Consider the following 19429-nt stretch of genomic DNA (forward strand, 5'->3'; position numbering starts at 1 on the left):
TAAATCGCATTAAGTCACAGTCTTCTCTGTATTTATCTCCTTTTCACACACACAACACTGAACAAGCTCTCTCTTTCTACAGCAGCCATCAGGATCATTGACAATAAAGAACAACTGGCATCTGTGGAACTGCTTAGTTGCTGGAGCCACTTCAACAATAGACTCAAAACTTCTTTGTTCATGTTTTTAACAATAATGTCATTGTCCGCAAACCAATAGAGCAAAAAAAAAAAAAAAAAAAAAGAAACCATTACGCAAGGTGTAACTCAATTAATTAAGCCAACCAGCACATCAATGAACGATTCGCTAAACCCGTCCCCCGAACAGCGATTGTCCAATCATAGCTTAGCAACCGTAACCTAGCACGGCAGGCCTGTAAAGCTTTCTCCACATAATGAAGCGGTGTGCATGGGACAGTAATAAGACCGATTCTTAGCATTTAAGAGTTTGGAGGGTGGTAGTTTTTTTTTTTTAGCTTTTCCAAAACCAAAACACAAGAACTAATTGTTAGGAATTGAATAAAAAGTGTGTTTAGCATGCCCAACTATATACAATATAAGTAACAAGTGTAGCTCCAAAATCAAAGAGCATATCATTAACGCTAGCTGACTACATTTTTTGTGGGTTTACAGGTTGCGTTAGAAAAAAAAACTTTTAGAACTGGCCCAATTGTGTTTAATATAGTATCCCCAGTGGTGTGGGAGCCAGTCCTGCAAGCTAAGTTAATACATCAGAGTTTAGGGTAACGTTATCAGAGCCAACCTGCGCTTTATTCAGCAAACCCAGCTAAACTCAAGTTAGAGTTGCGGTTGCCAAATTCATCAACTAATCCACATCCCCAAAGTCATTATCTCTTGTAAAAGTGAAGCAAAAACAAAATGGGAGCAATTAAGCATAAATTTAACCTCTGTATTGCTGTTAGGCCTATGTGTTTCTATAGTAGGCATGCAAACAAAGTTATGTTGGAACAAAATAAGTCTATTTTATTATCATACCCAACCATAATATGAAAGCTAATTAGCCACCTTGCAATATACTGTAAGAACATTGACGCAGCTCTATTTCAATGTCCTCTACATAGTTGGTGGGTAGGTAGTGAGGATGCTGACTTTTTGGCTTTGATATGTAGCTTCAGCCTCAGTCTTTTCACATTACATCAGAGACTTTTGGTTTCAACCAACTCACAAGTTAAAGGTAAACTTAATTAGCTAAATAGCTAGCTAGGGCTAAATCTGCTCACAATGTTTGTGTTGGGAACCATTGTTTTAAAAATGCATGTGTGCCATGCTACAAAGCTTGACCGACATAACAACAAGTAAAGAGGCTTAGCAGAGGGTCAATTAGGCTTTCCATCCACACAAAGAGACCTTGAGTGGGACAATCCATAACTGCTACTGGGATGTTTACTGGTCATCCAACTCTGTTGTCCATGCAGACAGAAAGCCCATCACTTTTCCAACAAAGTGGATTTCCACTAAACTGTAAAACTTTGTTTGATGAACAGCAACCAAGTTCTCTCAAGTATTGGAAAATCCATTTGGAAAGCAAAAGAAGAAAACACACAGCGAGAAAACTATTAAACAGGCATTAGAGTGGAGTTTTTAGACAAGAAAAAAAGAGAGCTGAAAATAGATGCTTGGTGCATTTCTGCCCAGCACTGGCAGATGAGAGAGAACAGTTTTCCACATTAATCAAAAGTGAGTCTGTTGCATTCACAGCATGTCGTAGGCAATTAGAGAGATATTTTATTTGACCGTCACCTCGATTAAACCCATCCACCCTCAGCTGCAGCCCAAACACAACAGTCTCTGACTGGATGGTTAATAACACAAACTTTTAGGCTACCTTGTGAACTTACTAAAACAAGATATAGACAGGCATGGGGAGATTTAATAAATTAGATTGAGGAGCAGCTAGAAAACATGTCCATATAGTTTAGCCTGTCAATTACATACACCAAATACAACATTGAGAGTATTTAGTTTTCTAGTATTTTTCTTTTCTAGCATGGCTCCAGCAGGCATATGCAAAAAGTCCAGATGGGGCTCAAGGCATTGAAGAAGATGCTCACTCATATACTATCATAATTTGCACAATTCAATGAAATCTCATCTGATTTTTCTACTAAGACATTTTTGGGTTCCATTTTTCTTTGCAAGGCTGGACTACATCTAGGATGCCGTGATTCTAAGTGAAATGTGATAAAGTGTTCTGACCTCCAACTTTCCAGAAAAGGTAGGACACTACCCAGATAATAACATTGGATCAGCTGAAACCCAAAGAAAATGATAAAGATCACTTCAGATGGATGGACAGAACAAGTTCAAATCTAGGACATGAATGGTATCCTCCACAGAAGTCAGAGGTGTGACAAAGCTGTAACTGGGGCACTGAGGAGATCACATATTGCTGGCAAATACATACATTGTATTGAATACATACAACATATTCAACTTGGTAAATTCATTCTAGGGATCGACCAATAGGGAGTTTTTAATTCCGATACCGATTTTTTTTTTCATTAGACTTAGCCAATGACTGATACGGGCTGCCAATTTTCTTGAGCCAATATTTGGAGCCAATACTGCTTTTGCTCGCTCAATTTACATCATAAAAACGTAAACCCTGACACACTGGATTTGTTTTCGGAATCTGCTCTGCCATTTCTTTAAAAATAATAAAAACAAAAAGATCAGTGTCACTTCTGTGTTTTATGTGTATCGGCCGATGCCGATACACGTAAAAACGCAAATATCGGCCCGATATATATCGGCCGGCCGATAAAATCGGTCTATCACTAATTAATTCGTCAATTAACACACTCTCGCTGTGAGAAAAATAGACCACAACATAGCAAATGACAAAAGGGGTCATTTTCTATAAACAGCCTTCACTCAGAGTTTATTATCCCACTCCATACTGTAGCATTCACTGTGATCCCAAAGTCAACATTTACACAAAGAATCGTCTTTCAGCAGGGTTAGGATTGAGCTTTGGCAGCAGGTGAAACAAAGTAAGAAGAGGCACAAAGAGCTCTGCTTTTAAAAAAAACACCCAATCCCTTATATCAACAACATTGGGAAGTGTCTCAGTGGGCACCAACAGTGACACTGCTGCCACTGGGCATTTCAGATAAACACAAGCTTGTGTTCTAAAACTTTTATGCATGAGCCATCAATGTTTCCAGCACTTAAAAGGGAAAGAATACAGATACAGAAGCTGTGCGCAGTGAGTGTGCACTGCTTACCTCAGTTGCGTTGAGCTGCTCCTGTGGCGTTCCCTCTGCTGCTATATCTGATGTCTGGCTCTGCGTGTCAGCAACTGTTCTCACATCTCTCTAATTCAGCCAACAAACACAAAAGTGTGTTAATCAGCCGGTCTTGTTTCAGTGTATTTAACATCCAGTCTTGACTCAAAGTGAAACCATAAATCATACTTTTCCGATATTATTGCAGTTGTTGCACCACATGCACGCATCAAATAAATCATCCCTCTCACCTTGTAGTACCCAGTGACCTGCTCTGCAATGCTGCTGATGTGCAGCATGTATTGGTGCAGTCTCCGTTGGTACTTGAGAGCCGATAGCTGGGCCTCGTTTTGCAGAGTTGACACCTGGGCTAACAGGGACTGCTCCCTCCTGTTCCACCTGAGCCTCGCCATCCGGGTTTCATGCTCCAAAGTTGCGCTTCTTGCTTCCAGCGCATCGGTGACAGTGCGCAGCGCGTCCACACAACAGTGGTCCCCTCTGTTAACATCCTCACAGGACAGCAGGAGCCCGCATCCTTTCTTACAAACACCTTCACCACGATGGCCCGTATGGAGCTCTGTTTGCGACTTCATCCCGATTGGGTCCTTTTCCGCGTAAGGAGTTGGGCAATCAGCGCACATAGTTTGCGCAGGAAACTTTTCCTGTGCAGTCAAAGAGTTGTGACAAAGTTATTTTACAAGTCTGAACACATGAAAGCGTGAGTGCACCAAAAGTTTGACCGGTCTGCGCAGCTCACGCTGAGCTGAGGGGCTGCGCCACTTCTCGCACGACATGAGATGTTGCTCTGAGGAGTGAAATGTGTCTGAGGAGAAAACGTCAGCCTGCTGACTCACTTCTGCTCTCTCTGGTCAGGGTCATTGCATTTTTCCTGCTGTTCACATAAACTCATATAATGTTTTGGACTTTACCGGTAGTTTTTTTTCAGTGCAGTTTAATTTAGTTTTGTTTGATTTAACTGTGTCCAGCTGTGATTGGTGCTGTGCACTTGATGTGTGTCATAAATCCTCACCAGCAGAGGTCGCTCATTCTATCACACACTTTCAAATGGTTTTCTTGGCAGCAGAGCCTTCAAATTGAGATAGAAACAAGTCAATTTAACAGTCCACATCATGATTGGCATTATCAGTGGGGTTTTATTGTGCCTCATTTTAACCCTATTACTTTCATTTAGTTTACCTCTGGAACAGGTTCTGCAGTGATGGCTTGTCAGTGAAACTTTGATGGTCCTTCAGTGGTTAAACCCTGGCTTGTAACACAATATCTGTATGAAAACCTTCACTAATAAAGCCTTCCTGCATGAGTCCCGGCCAGTCTTACGCTGACACAGCATGACATATCAGAGAGGGCGTCACGTTTCAGGTCTCCCAGCAGCAGCAGTCTGGTTCTAGTCTGCTGTGCACCACTTTAAAGTATGTTTTGTGTTGTCTGAGCTGTCAAAGAACAGGTGTAGGTTTACAAAGACAATAGCACAATCTGCCCTGGGACTGCACACCTGTCTGCAAAAACACATCCTCAAGGAGGTCAGAGGAGTGTATTTTTCTTCTTGCCAATCAATGCAAAGTGAAATTGTAGCACTTGTATAACTTTATGTTTTTTTTATATGTGATATTAAATTAAATCATTTAAAAATCAACTGTCAGCAAATAGCTATATTTCCAGAACTGTATGAGTTTAAAGTCTGGAGGATAGGACCTGGAGGAGCAGTCAGACTGAATCAAGCGGCAGCCTGTGAGTGTATTTTTGGAGGAAAGGGTTACACCGCCACCTGGGATCAGACCTATCACACAGGCCATATGCTTGGACCGATAAGCCACTGAAAAAAATTCTCCATCTTTTGTTCTCTCTGTGAGCTGATTTCAGTGAATAACCATTAAGACCCCTGATTGAAACGGAGAGATGACTTAAAGCTCAATAAGTATCTAAAATCTGATTAATTTGGTCTGACCTAATCCATGAAGAGAAGTGATATCAATCTGCTTTTCATCTGCTGGATACCTGATAGGAGACAAAACTCCAACAGCTGTTTCTGCTTGAAAAGCTAGACATTGACAGAGTTGGCCTTATCTGTAAGGGAGGACAGATTGAATGGCTATCTGATATATTTAAAGAATAGCTTTCTCCTGGATGCAGACATGGTTGATAATGGAAGATACTCATAAATCATAAATTATGTTCTAGTTTCTCTTATTTGGTTTGTGAACGCTGAAACACTTCTATGACTATTTTACACATAACCAGTCTAAAGTTACAGGATAAAATACTTAAGTCCCAAGGCAGCAATGACTAAGGACATAGAGTAAGTGATCAAGTGTTTTTTTTGCTTCCAACAAGGTGCAAAAAGCACCTGAGACCACCAGTTGTCCAACCCCAGTGGAGAGTCTGTCTGAATTTGATAGCACTTCTTACAACCTTTGACATTGCTTTGTGTGTATGTTTAAAGGGAAACTGCCGAACTGGAAATATTCTCCTGGGGTGTGTGTAATACTGGCTTTATTGGATGGACTTCCAATCTTATAACAATAACATCAGTATTTCAGACTCAATTCATAATTCATTCACCAGTGAACTCAGGCTGACTTACTGTGAACTACAACTTATAACTGGGACTTTCTCATTACATTTCAATCTTTATTCAGTGCAATTAATATGATAAAGATCAAGATTGTGTGATGTGATTGAAATTTCCAGCCCGGCTACTCAATGGACCCTGTGGTGAGATTTTCTTCTCAATGCTGTTTCCAACATCAAGAATGAACTTTTGGACCTCAACTCCATCTGTTGCTGAGATTTTGTGATATGATCGAAAGCTCCAAAACTAAATAGAGTGGTGAGATAGTTTTTCCATGACTAATATTGCTCTACAAAAGTCTATCATAGCGTAGGCAAACTTTAGTTAAATGTATTGGTATATTTAGCATATTTCGTCATGTTCAAGTTCCTTATCTGTGTATTCTTGTACATTATATCAATAAAAATGACTGTTGTGGTTGGTGTAACATATTGTATGTCCTTTAAGGTTTGTTTTAGTCATCCCCTATTTTAGCCATTAATATCTGCACTCACTTAGAGTGACTCAAAGTCATATTTGAGACATATTTACCCTTGAACAGTGACACCAAAAGTTTGATTGGAACTCCATTATAGTCTTGGACTGTCAGTGGTGGAATGCAACTGAGTACACAATACAACTTTCATCTTCTTGTACTTTACTTGAGTATTTCCATTACCGTTACCTAATGCTTTTACATTTCAGAGGGAAATATTGTACTTTTTACTCCACTACATTTATCTGACAGCTATAGTTGCTTAATATGTTCATACTGTATATCTTAGCGTATTCATATACACTGTTAAATTAACAATTAATCTAACCCTAACCACTAGATATATACAGTATGAGCAGTATAGTATTAACAGTGTTAATACTATACTGCTCATATACTGTATATATCTAGTGTATTCATACCCCTTGCTGTTTATTCCACATTCTATTTATTCTATATTTTATTCTGTATATACTTTGTACATTACTCAGAACTGTACTGCTTTTTGCACTTCTGGTTAGATGCTAAACTGCATTTCATTGTTTTAGTACCTATACCAACAATAAAGTAGATTTTTTTCTAATCTAATCAATTTGGCATATTAATATGTTATATATAATGTGTAAAAGGAGCTTATAAAATATGATGCATTTGTAGAGCAAACTTCCCAACAACAGTATTTAGGAAAGTAGCACTACCTCAAACCAGCTCCAACAATAAAAAAAAAACTCAGTACCCCTTTCCATTAATGCATGCTTTATAAAGAGTAATAAGTTGTGATGAATGGCTTCATTCGTATTTCTTAAGAAGTTTAATAGGGACAATATTTGTGCTGTCTAGTTTCCGTTTTGGGCCATTCTGTATAAGTATTACTTCTAATTATGATACTAAACCACATTTTGCTGATAATTATGTACTTTAATTTAGTAAATAAAATGGTATTTTTACATTTTTGACACTTCTTCCACCATGGACTGTAAACCTGACTCACACCGGAACTCAGACAAAAGTGCTCCGAGACCCTCACAGTTTTTAGCTGCACTCACACTCAAGCTTATACTCCCAGGTAAAGAAAAGTCCCTGCCAAACAACAAAGAAAACACCAGAGCACTAATAGTTAACTACACTTTTATTGTTCCTTGTCCAGCCAATAAGAGGTTCCAGTTTCATCCCTCACATGTGCCGTTCAAGTCCAGCGAAGCACTGAACTTCCAGCAAACAGCCAAACATGCTGCCATTGCCACCAGTGATGCTATCAAATCCCCAACATATTGTGTGTGCGGAACTGCAGGACCAGTTTTTGAACTTGAATGAGTGAGATTCCTTTAGTCAGTTTAAGATTTTTTCTCTAAAAATCATCTCCCCAAGACTTCATAAGAGATAACTGGCTTAATGAAGCTTAGCAGCTAATGCACATATTAGGCTCACTATAGATCTACACTGTCTCTGGCATAAAGGGATGCCACTCATATAAATGGAATGTATTTTAATATGAAGCTGTAGAGAGGTTGAGAAGTTGCTTTAAAGTTGATTTGTTTCAATGTCATGCATGTTAGAATGTAGAGCCGCTGCTTTGTCCCAAAACATCAAAGTTCAAGGCATTCATGCATTTGGCAACTCTTTTTATGATTTGTCGCATGAAGGAAAACTGGGAAAAGCACTTTGTGGTGGATGTTGATATAGTCACAATGTAGAAGCATGGCCAGCATCAGTCATACAAGAATGAATCGGGGGAATTCAAAACGCAGCATTTGTTCCTCCATTCAAGGGAAATAAACGTTTAAACTGTCCAACCAAATGTGGGTCATGGCATACAAATATAATAATCATAAAAAAGACAACAGTTGATACTGTTTATATATCTCTGATCACGTTACTGAAAAGACAAAAATAATGTAGTGGAAACAACGTCATGAGCTTTTGATGGGCTCTCGGAGCTGACATAGATGGCTTTGCTTTTCTTCTGTTTGTACCAGATAATGAAAAAAGACTGTTATAGGAGCTAGGCAAGTTGTCTTATTAGAAAATATAAAGTAGCCACACATACATTGCACAATTATTGGAGGGCATGAGCATCGCTACCGTTCACTATAACTGTAAATAGTGACTCTTACACAAAGCCATAAACGAGAGAGATGAAATTAAAATGTTTACACTAAATAAAATACCAACATTCTTTACAAAGCACCAGCAGTTACCACTGAGGCCCGAATGATACAGTGAAAACAACAGGTTTTTCTTTTGTTTTTCAGGATTAGTTCAATAATGACTCAGATGTTGTGGCAAAGCCTTGATCACTGCACAGTTGTACAAATATAACCAGAGGTTTGCTGCAGTTTTGCATTTTAAACTGCATCTCTGATATGTTGTTTATAGTTCACTTCCTTGTTCCTATGTTTTTGCTTTACATTCAGCTTTGCAAATATGGACCCATGTGCCTAAACACTTTTGAACCATTTCAAACTTTTTTCCATGTAACAATGTCAACATGCACACAATTTGAAAGTGGTATTCTATCAATAGAACTCATGTTATGATTTGTAAATAAGCACTGATTGCAGGTCAACCCAATCCATTTTTTCATCAAATAACATCCATAGTATATTAGGTAGCAAAACAATATTAATTATTGGATATATTATTTCAGCATGACATAAATTGCTCTTTCCTCTAAGATGTTTATTAATAAAAAATCCAGTATGAAAGGATGAGATTTGCTTTGACTGTATCTCTGTAACAAAGGGTCTGCTTCATTTTAAAAAGAAAATAGAAGAAAATGACACTGAACTGCAAGTAAAGAAAGACAAAGACATTTTTATAAACCCATACACTTATCCTTCACAGCTACTTGTTTACCTTATACTATGGAATGCAGTCTAGGGTAGATTTTCTAAAATATCATAGATCAAATGAAGCCCACGTATCTGAACAAACAGCTTCTTTATCTACATAAGAAAGGTCGGCTTCATATTGTAAATAGACTTAACAGCCAACCTTAAGTGTAATGTTCACACTTTCAGTCATGATCCATTTTCAAACAAGTTATTGTGAAAGATAAGTGCAGTCGTTTATATAAGGCATATTTAAAAAGTTGACAGAACTCCTTTGACACTCCTCCAAAGAGGCTTTTTGTGGATAAATAAGGGATGTCTTTGTCCATTTCCAATTTTTCCTTTTCTGTGTCTATTTCCACAAACATATTCCAGAGGGGAAGAGTTGGAATAAGACGTCCCGGGTTACGGGGTAGAACCAAAAGATTGTGGAAAGAGTCCCAAAGTCCTCATAGGCGTCAACCATAAAGAGTCTACTTCACGGAAAGTGAAGACAAAGATGGCGCTACATTCAGAGGTTCAGGCAGAGGAGAGCCACCAGGAGCAGGGAGAGTACGCTGAGAGACGGGGCGGATATGACACTTCCACCTGAGAGACACACAGAGATAAAAGTAGGTCAGATTTTGCTTAAAATATATCTGCACCGATAGTCAAATTTGCTGCTGATTTGAGGAAGTTTGTCCAGCTTTCATCCATTAAACTAAAGATTGTGTGAAGTGTGATATTATACCCCATCTGTGTAGAGATCCCCTTAAATGCCCACTCCATTTGTCAATGCCCTGCATTTGAAATCCTCCACGGCTTAAATTCCCGGGTCTGTGAAATCAAGCTGTCAGTAGGTCTGGACTGAACGATAACAGATAAGGAAAACCACAGGAGGGGTATCCTCTACTCATCAAGATCAATTACAGAGGCTTAAGGCCTCCTCCATCCAGTCAGCATACCTGTCAGTCCATCAGCCAGTGGGGGATCGAGTCAGGGGGGTATCAAAGCTTTAGTCACGGGCCGTAAAGTTTCCCATTTTAGCCCCTCCAGTCTAAGGTACTGTATGAAACCTGAAGTGACAGCTCTGCTCTGGCCCAGGGAACCCTCGTGCTGTGACAAATGATAACCTACCGCCAACTTTGAACCTTGTATAATCTCACTAGCAAATGGCAGGCCAGGAATAAGCAGTCACAGTGTGTTACCTTAGCACTATGGATTTAAAATGTGATTAGATAACTGAAGGCTTTCTTTATTTATGTTCCACTGATGAAACTAAACTAACTAAAACTATTTTTCGCAAGAGATTACTCTCACTCGCTAAATTTCATTTCAGGATGCCTTATTCTTCTAAATAAGTAAGTCATAAAGTGTCATCTGCTTTTCTGCCACACACTTTCCATTTTGTAACACTTTATTAGAACGAAGATACAGTACAGGCCAAAAGTTTGGACACACCTTCTCATTCAATGCGTTTCCTTTATTTTCATGACTATTTACATTGTAGATTCTCACTGAAGGCATCATAACTATGAATGAACACATATGGAATTATGTACTTAACAAAAAAGTGTGAAATAACTGAAAACATGTTTTATATTCAAATTCAAATTAATCTTCAAAGTAGCCACCCTTTGCTCCGATTACTGCTTTGCACACTCTTGGCATTCTTATGATGATATTCAAGAGGTAGTCACCTGAAATTGTTTTCCAACAGTCTTGAAGGAGTTCCCAGAGATGCTTAGCACTTGTTGGCCCTTTTGCCTTCACTCTGCGGTCCAGCTCACCCCAAACCATCTCGATTGGGTTCAGGTCCGGTGACTGTGGAGGCCAGGTCATCTGGCGCAGCACTCCATCACTCTCCTTCTTGGTCAAATAGCCCTTACACAGCCTGGAGGTGTGTTTGGGGTCATTGTCCTGTTGAAAAATAAATTATGGTCCAACTAAACGCAAACCGGATGGGATGGCATGTTGCTGCAGGATGCTGTGGTAGCCATGCCTTCAATTTTGAATAAATCCCCAACAGTGTCACCAGCAAAGCACCCCCACACCATCACACCTCCTCCTCCATGCTTCACGGTGGGAACCAGGCATGTAGAATCCATCCGTTCACCTTTTCTGCGTCGCACAAAGACACGGCGGTTGGAACCAAATTTCTCAAATTTGGAATCATCAGACCAAAGCACAGATTTCCACTGGTCTAATGTCCATTCCTTGTGTTTCTTGGCCCAAACAAATCTCTTCTGCTTGTTGCCTCTCCTTAGCAGTGGTTTCCTAGCAGCTACTTGACCATGAAGGCCTGATTCGCGCAGTCTCCTCTTAACAGTTGTTCTAGAGATGTGTCTGCTGCTAGAACTCTGTGTGGCATTCATCTGGTCTCTAATTTGAGCTGCGGTTAACTTGCAATTTCTGAGGCTGGTGACTCGGATGAACTTATCCTCAGCAGCAGAGGTGACTCTTGGTCTTCCTTTCCTGGGGCGGTCCTCATGTGAGCCAGTTTCGTTGTAGCGCTTGATGGTTTTTGCAACTGCACTTGGGGACACATTCAAAGTTTTCGCAATTTTCCAGACTGACTGACCTTCATTTGTAAAGTAATGATGGCCACTCGTTTCTCTTTACTTAGCTGATTGGTTCTTGCCATAATATGAATTCTAAGCGTTGTCCAATAGGGCTGTCGGCTGTGTATCAATCTGACTTCTGCACAACACAACTGATGGTCCCAACCCCATTAATAAGGGAAAAAAATTCCACTAATTAACCCTGACAAGGCACACCTGTGAAGTGAAAACCATTTCAGGTGACTACCTCATGAAGCTCATTGAGAGAACACCAAGGGTTTGCAGCACTATCAAAAAAGCAAAGGGTGGCTACTTTGAGGAATCTAATATATAAGACATGTTTTCAGTTATTTCACACTTTTTTGTTAAGTACATAATTCCATATGTGTTCATTCATAGTTTTGATGCCTTCAGTGAGAATCTACAATGTAAATAGTCATGAAAATAAAGGAAACGCATTGAATGAGAAGGTGTGTCCAAACTTTTGGCCTGTACTGTACATGTTTACTGAAAAGAAAAAAAAAACTTAAACACCAAATCCAACTCAGGCACCTAAATTGTAACTTAAATCTCTAAAGTCCAGGTTGACTTTTTGGTTCATTTGGCAGACTTTCTATGCATTAATTTGTGTCTTTGTTCAACAGCGTTAACACTGTCCTCATGCATGATGTCTTTTTTCTCAGCAGAAACTTAGCTATAAGTCTGACTTTTCATTTTGTCAATTTAACAAAGTGTAAAGCTGCCAGGTACCCAAAAGACAACAAACATAACAAAGGCACTTATACAAATGTTTAAATCTTTAGTCATAATCACAATTCTAGGTTGTAAAATATGGTCATATTCTGTCTGTAGCAGATGCCAAAAGGCAAAATGAAGGGGACAAGTGAGTCTGTCTGTTACCTGTGATGTTGACTTGTGCCACGGCCCCATCTCCCCCCTCTGTGTGCGCCCGGACCTCCACCACGTAGTTCCCGTCTGTGGGCAGGAGAAGGTCTATGCTCTGCTTACTGGTTGTGTACAGAGTGCCTGTGGAGTGGCCCTGCTGCCTGCACAGCACCTAGGTATACACACATATCATTTAAAAGAAATGTAAAGTGCCCAGCTGCTATATTTTTTTCCTTCAGAGAGATTATAATCTGTATAAATGTAAATGTCGAATTGTACTCACTTTGTAACCATCCACCGGTGCCTCGTTAGCAAGTGGTTCCACATGTTCCCAGACAATATTTACTTTCCGGCCCTTTAATTTTTTACCAGCTATTCTGGGAGGTCGACTTGGAGCTGTTAAAAGACACAAAAACAGTAAAGAATAACAATTATATTAAAATAACATATATTTGTAAATAAGGACTAAATATAGCTTTAAGATACATGTTGTTGTTTTCCATGCAGATCCCTGCTGGTCAACACTAATCTGCTAAAAGCACAACATACGGGCTTTCTTGGTGTGGATCTGGAGGTGCTCGCTGGCCGGCCCATATCCTGCAGAGTTGTAGCCCCGAACCTCAATAAGGTAGTGGGAGTCAGGCTTCATACCCTCCAGCCTGGTGTGGTTCTCACTGCCAGGTACCACCACCCTCTGGGCCCGCCCCTCACTGTCTTCCTGATTCCTCCAGTACTTCACCTGGGACACAGAGGGACAGAGGTGAGATGGCTGGGATCCAACACCAGCTTGGTGCACAAGCCTTGCCTTTACAGCACTTAGAAAAACTGGTTTATACCATAAGGAAAGGGAAGTAAATAAGTAAAATAATAATAATAGGTACAAGCTAATTTATAGAAACTAGCAGGTATAAAAGTTTTACTAATGGGTGTTTAAACCACATCAAAAAGACATGAGCCAAGCCGTAGTACGTCTCCCGTTTCTTTTACCAGGATGCCTCAGTAACATTTCTACTGACCTGGTATCCATCGATATTGCTCTGTGAGAGAGGCAGCCACCACACTATGGCTTCTGTGGCAGAGAGAGCTCTGCCGTCAACACTTACAGGAGCTTCAGATGGAGCTGAGGAGAGACACAGAGTAGTTAGTTAAATAGGTTACAGTAAGACAACCATTTTCAAGGATGAGTCTTTCAGAGCTAATCTTTATATTGCACACACAACACTCAAACCTAGCATATTTTATATATCCATTACCGTGAACATAAACTGTCTATTATTTTTTATATGTGTCTACTGGCCTTACTAATGCTATTTTTCTTTTAGTGGTGCTCAAGCATCATTTTAGTAATTTGAATTAATCACTGTAAGGAACAAGGGAAGTGACAGAAATCTCTCTCGGCACACATTCCTTCACTAGGCCATCGAACACTTTTCCGTGACTTATGGGCCAGTTATACACTTTGTAGGCTGCCCCTGCCAGGAAACTTTCCCTGAATGTGAAATAGTCATGCTGGGCCTTGAACCAACAACCCATTAAATACTCTCATTGTGTTCCACACAGAAACAAATGCAAAAAAACAATACTGCACAACCAGCATGCACACAAATCCAAATGGTCACACCCCTGGGGGCAGAGCGCTTCTACAGGCTTAGCTATAAAAATCATAGACACTCAAAAGGAAAGCGTTCCCAAAGTTGGTTACCATGGCAATGGGGCATCTCTGTAACCCGTCATGTCTGGGTTGCCAGTGGTTATCTCCACTGTCTGTCAGTGGAAGTTAATAACTAGGCTAAATGCTTTGCATCCTTGGGCGAATTATCAGCTTTCTGGTTCATGCTACATAGATCATGATAATCCCCCCGCAAGGAAAGACGGAGAGAGGAGAAGATGGGTTCACTTTCAAGGGGTATTAAAATTCCTCACAACTATACATGAGAACTCCTATTAAATGAGTCCTACTCCATTGAAAACCCTGCTGGTAATAAGTAGCTGACACTGACAGATTGAAATAGCAGAGTGTTGGCATATTGAGGAATTCAAACAGGCCCAGGTTGATCTGTGACATTGTTTTGAGATCAGTTTGGCACATTTTCCCTTTTATGCTTCGGCGTTGAGAGCTGTAAATCTTTTCAGTGCTTACCGTCCTGTGCAGAATAAATGATAGCTGTTAGGCTGAAGGGTCCCTCTCCTTTGCTGTTGAAGGCTTTGACTTTGACTTGAAACTCTGTCGATGGAGGGATGGAGGGGTCTTTGTGGACATAGCGCTTGGCTTGCGGGTCAGCAACCGTCACCTTACTCCACTCGTGTCCATCTTGTGGTTTGAAGGCCACAATGTAGCCAAAATTAGGCCCATAGTAGTACTGTGGCTGTACAGGCTGATGACAGAAACATCAAATATTACTTTAATGTAATGTTTTATCCAACACACCTCTCAAGCCTGCGTGTGAATTACAACTTAATCCTGTCAGAGTTCACACTATGAATATCATACATCATCCACTTATGCTTGTGCTATATACTAGGATTAACAGAAAGACTCAAAAAAGGCCATTTCCATTAATTAGATACGTGTGCATACTGTTCCGTAAAAATGACTGAATAGTAAATGATACAAAGAGTTGGGACACTTTGCTGGCTCATCCCTCTTGATCTGTCCTCACGCCTCATCTCCTTTGTTGGCACTCTGGCTTTATTCTCACGCCATATATCCAGTAAGACATGCCTGCATTAGGCACTGTTAACCTGTAAACACATCGCCCCATCCTCCAGCTGCTCGGGAATTGAAAAGCCATGCCTTAGCCAAGCAAAAGGCATTTTACCTATGAGAGCTAATTTATAAACCGCTGCAGCAGTGCAATGGAGGAGAATGATTCAGTTCAGTCATCGATTTTTGTTGATATAGCTTGTTTTGTTTGGTACAAAGTATGAGACTATGCAATGCTTTAGTTCCCATATATCTTCTGGGATGTGCTGGCCTCAAGTTCAACAGTTCTCTACCATATATTTCATCTGTTGATGTACTATGTTGTTGTCCTCCAAAGCGACTGGAAACATATCATCGGCATGCTTTAAATTCATGGACATTATTGTTAAAAGGATGGCCCTAAAAGGCTGTTTTGCCAAAACATAGAACGAAGTTAAAACAAATGTAATTGTTGTCATTTTGTTTTATATCTGCCTGCAAGCCAACACCTCCTGTGCGTTTTCCCTCAGTTTTTTATTGTCAAAATGATGTCTGTTGCCATTTTCTTGTTCTGGTGCGTTACTTTTTCTTCTGTGAAGCATTTTGCAACTTTGTTTTAACCTGTGCTCTAAAATAAATGTTATTATCATTATTAGAAAATAACAACACTTACAATCTGCCTAAGGTGAGTGATGGCAGCAGGTCTCCTTTCTGTGAGCTTTAACTAAGCTAATGGCCCTTTTGACCCTTGTGCCCAGTGGAAAGTTCAGACCTACCGTCCACGTGATGGTCAGTTCTCTGCTACTCCCTCCACCGCCGCCGACGTCTGAGGGCGCCACCACAGGAACTACAATAAAACAGCAACAGCAAAACTCTGAGCCCACATGCTAAGAGTCCACACACACAATGCCAACACACACAGGCTGTAACCTATCCCTGGCAGCAGCACTGAAACATCCTTCTTCTGCAAATACAATATCAATGTCATGACCTGTGCCAAATGCAACACCTTAATGTCAATGTCGGAACCTCGCCACTGAAGGAAACATAGAGGCAAAAGGTCTGTTGTTTTGCCTTGAGTCTAGTGGCTTACTCTTAAATGATGATTCTTTTTTGAAGAGAGGTTACTGTAGGCCTGTGATTTCCATTTTATAATTGAATTTCAGTATACAGTTTCAGCAAAGTGCTCATTTCTTAGAGGTTTGTGTGGTGAGTTTGGCAGCATGCTTCTGCTGTAGGAAGTACAGATTGATGGGATTTCTACTGACTCACTTTTACAGTGATACTTAACGTAAGTAAACAGTGCTATATCAGAATAATGAAAGATAAATATCAGAATGGAAAGCTGGACTGTAGGACATGTCTCCATACCAAAAGTCTTATGTAGCGAATGTTAGCCTAAAGTCAGGAACATGAGCTTACTTGCTTCCAGGGTTTTGTCTTTAGGTGACGGGCTGCTCGGCTCTCCTGTCCCCAGAGCGCTAGTGGCAATCACTCTGAACTCATATTCTATCCAGGGGAACAAATCCACCACTGTGGCCATCTCTGTATTCCCCTCTACATCTGTAGGAGCTAGAGATAAAAGCACAGATTTCATTTTACAATGCCAAGATTTTAGGGCTATAGCACGGTATGCTAAAACATTATACAGCATAGGTTTTGCAATCCCTATATTTAACAAAAATATCCTAAAACAACAACAAAGTTCCATTTTCAGAATGCATTACTATATTTTAAGTCCTTGATGCATGGCTAAATTACAGCCATCTTCAAAAGACATTAACCACCATGTAGGCCTACAGTATCACTATGTGGCATGACCCAAATTATCATAACACCAGAGCCAGCTCAGCATTAAGGTAGCAGTGTTTATTTGAACAAGTGTGCTGAGTTCTCACATGTAGTGGCATTCTTCCAGACTTCTTTTGAGAAGGAGTCCCTGTACTGGATGGTATATTTGGAGATGGGGTTGTGGTTGTCTGCTCCACGGCTCCACTGCAATGTTACATTCTTGTCAGTTTTGTTCATCACTCGCACCCCACCTGGGGCACCGGGGGGACCTGGGGTAATGAAAAGAATAAGAGACAGGTTAAAAGTGTTTGTTTGGTGCATGATGAATACAAGTGTGGCCACACAGTTGTGTTGAGATTAGTGACACTGTCCCTTAGTCTTCACAAGTTAAAATCCCCTCAAGTTCCCACTTGGACTTATCCCTGAGGTAGAAGTGTAGTGAATGTCCAAGACAAAAAGAGGGTATTGCATTATTGAAAGAGGTTTATCTTTATTCAAGCTCATGGGGAAATTCTTGGCAAAAGTCCTGAGTCGTTTAACAACTGTATACTTTAACACCATTTTCCAAAAAGACCACTGTTTGATGCATGTGAAACACAGCACATCAAAGCCCTAACATTTCTTCTTTTAAGTCTCTTCTTTAAAAAGACATCAGCAAAGACTGATGGATTAAGGCATTAGAGCTTAAAGCCCATTGACATATATGAACTAAAGCTTAAGCAAAAAGCTTTTGAGCCAGTGTTTCTCTTGGTCCTCCTGCTCCTCTCGATTCTTCCTTTGGAACATAAAAATGGCCTAATAGAAAACCCAGACTATGTCAAGGTTAGCCACCCAACCCACAGCCTCAGAAATGTCCTCATTTGCCTCAGGATTTACTTTTTTTCAAGTCATAAACATATGACAGAGACAAGTAAGGCGATTAGACAGCCAAAGCTGGACAGCCCTTAAGCTTCCCCTCTCCTCTATGAGTCAGAATAAAAAGAAAAGTTGTGAAATCTACCAGTTTGTACAATTCAATGTAATGGATGAAATATTGTGCAGAGTTTCCATGTCTGTACAACACTGAGTCATATGGATGCTTAGCACAATGTGTTTAAACTGATAAGCTTCAGTGCTTATTACTAACTGACATACTGTATTCCCAGGAATCAAATGTAATAACGTTTATGAATAGTTTTCCCAATTCACAGACAATTACATTAACACAGCCACATTTCAACACTGTGCCAGGCAAACGGTAACATTACGCTACAAAAACACACAGACCAGTCATATGAAAACAGCTCTTTTTCCCTATCCCAAATCCCCACTAATAACAAGCTGCAGGTGCAGAGCTGTGTTTTTAGCCTGGACAATCTCCTGAAGCAGATCTGCTTCCTCATATGCCGTGATAAATGGCTGTCTTTCATCTCTCCCTCGCTACGACCCGGACTGCTGACATTTGGCACTCCATTAGGAGCAGCCCAGGGCCTGTGTTTTGGTTCCACTCTGGGAAACGTTACAGTCAGCTGCTGTGCGTTCACCTGGCCATCTGTCAACACCCGCTCAGAAATCAGCAGCGGTGGCAGCACACCCAGTGCACAACAGGGATCACTGGCAACCAGATCACTGCTAATGTTCTCTGGTTCCTATCTGAAGAGACCCTTTGTCCACCAACACTGAGTCTGTTTCAAGACTGGAGGGGAGGCTGTAAGGCAAGCTCTCACTCATCAGGAAGTGGAGGGTGAAAACAAAGCCTGATGACTCATCCAGGAGGTGAAATACAGTAAATGACAGACAGAGCACGGTGGAAGAGTGGCAGTGTTTCTTTTGTGCATGTTGATATCTGTATGTGGCTGAAAGAACAAGCACTGAAATCAGCAGCTCTCCATATCAAAATATCGTGGTGAAAGATAGAAATCTATGATGTTATGGCGCATGGCATTACACAATTAATAACCATAAACATGCTAGTTGCTGTAGTGCCAACAGCCCTCACTAATCTATAAAAAGTTCTACTTTATTCAGTTATAATGAAGACAAGTGAGAGCTGACTGTCTGTTTAAAACACTTCTTAATCGGCAAAGCATTGCTTGCTTCTCTAAGTTTAATCAAATATACAACTGTTTATTGTAATGCAACCACAGCAACAGGCTTTAAAAGTTACCATTTGTTTTCTAAGTTACTTTGCCTGACAGACATAGAGCATTTGGATAAATCCGACCTAATTTGCAAAGTGCCAACATAAAGTAAAGCCAAACAATATAATCTAGAGGTAAGGCACTACCAGATATGTTTGAGTTGAGTTATTTGCACTTATATAAAGACAGTATTGGTTGGCTATCACTGAGCTTATCTGGGTGGTAGTGGTAGATAGTGAGTGTTCCATTTGTATGTGTGTGTGTGTG

The 19429-nt window shown here is 40.3% G+C and overlaps 2 protein-coding genes across 4 annotated transcripts in view; both read right to left on the bottom strand.

Moving 5' to 3' along the window:
* Window positions 1-4091, bottom strand: part of LOC114560828 (PDZ domain-containing RING finger protein 4) — a 140625-nt gene extending 136534 nt beyond the window's left edge. The window contains exons 1-2 of the mRNA XM_028586476.1: window positions 3499-4091; window positions 3248-3337 (exon numbers count right to left, since the gene is read on the bottom strand). Of these exons, the coding sequence (XP_028442277.1) occupies window positions 3248-3337; window positions 3499-3888 (480 nt within the window). The 5' untranslated portion in view covers window positions 3889-4091. The remainder of the gene's footprint in view (window positions 1-3247; window positions 3338-3498) is intronic.
* Window positions 4092-7461: 3370 nt separating this feature from the next.
* LOC114560516 (contactin-1a) overlaps window positions 7462-19429 on the bottom strand; it is a 63189-nt gene continuing 51221 nt past the window's right edge. For all 3 annotated transcript variants that reach the window (XM_028585948.1, XM_028585950.1, XM_028585949.1), the window contains 9 exons: window positions 17150-17311; window positions 16674-16823; window positions 16028-16098; window positions 14709-14943; window positions 13585-13688; window positions 13118-13307; window positions 12852-12964; window positions 12584-12740; window positions 7462-9731 (listed from right to left, as the gene is read on the bottom strand). In XM_028585948.1, coding sequence (XP_028441749.1) covers window positions 9655-9731; window positions 12584-12740; window positions 12852-12964; window positions 13118-13307; window positions 13585-13688; window positions 14709-14943; window positions 16028-16098; window positions 16674-16823; window positions 17150-17311 — 1259 coding nt within the window. In that variant the 3' untranslated portion in view covers window positions 7462-9654. The remainder of the gene's footprint in view (window positions 9732-12583; window positions 12741-12851; window positions 12965-13117; window positions 13308-13584; window positions 13689-14708; window positions 14944-16027; window positions 16099-16673; window positions 16824-17149; window positions 17312-19429) is intronic.

This window comes from Perca flavescens, chromosome 8 (genome assembly GCF_004354835.1).
Source record: "Perca flavescens isolate YP-PL-M2 chromosome 8, PFLA_1.0, whole genome shotgun sequence".
Lineage (NCBI taxonomy): Eukaryota > Metazoa > Chordata > Actinopteri > Perciformes > Percidae > Perca > Perca flavescens.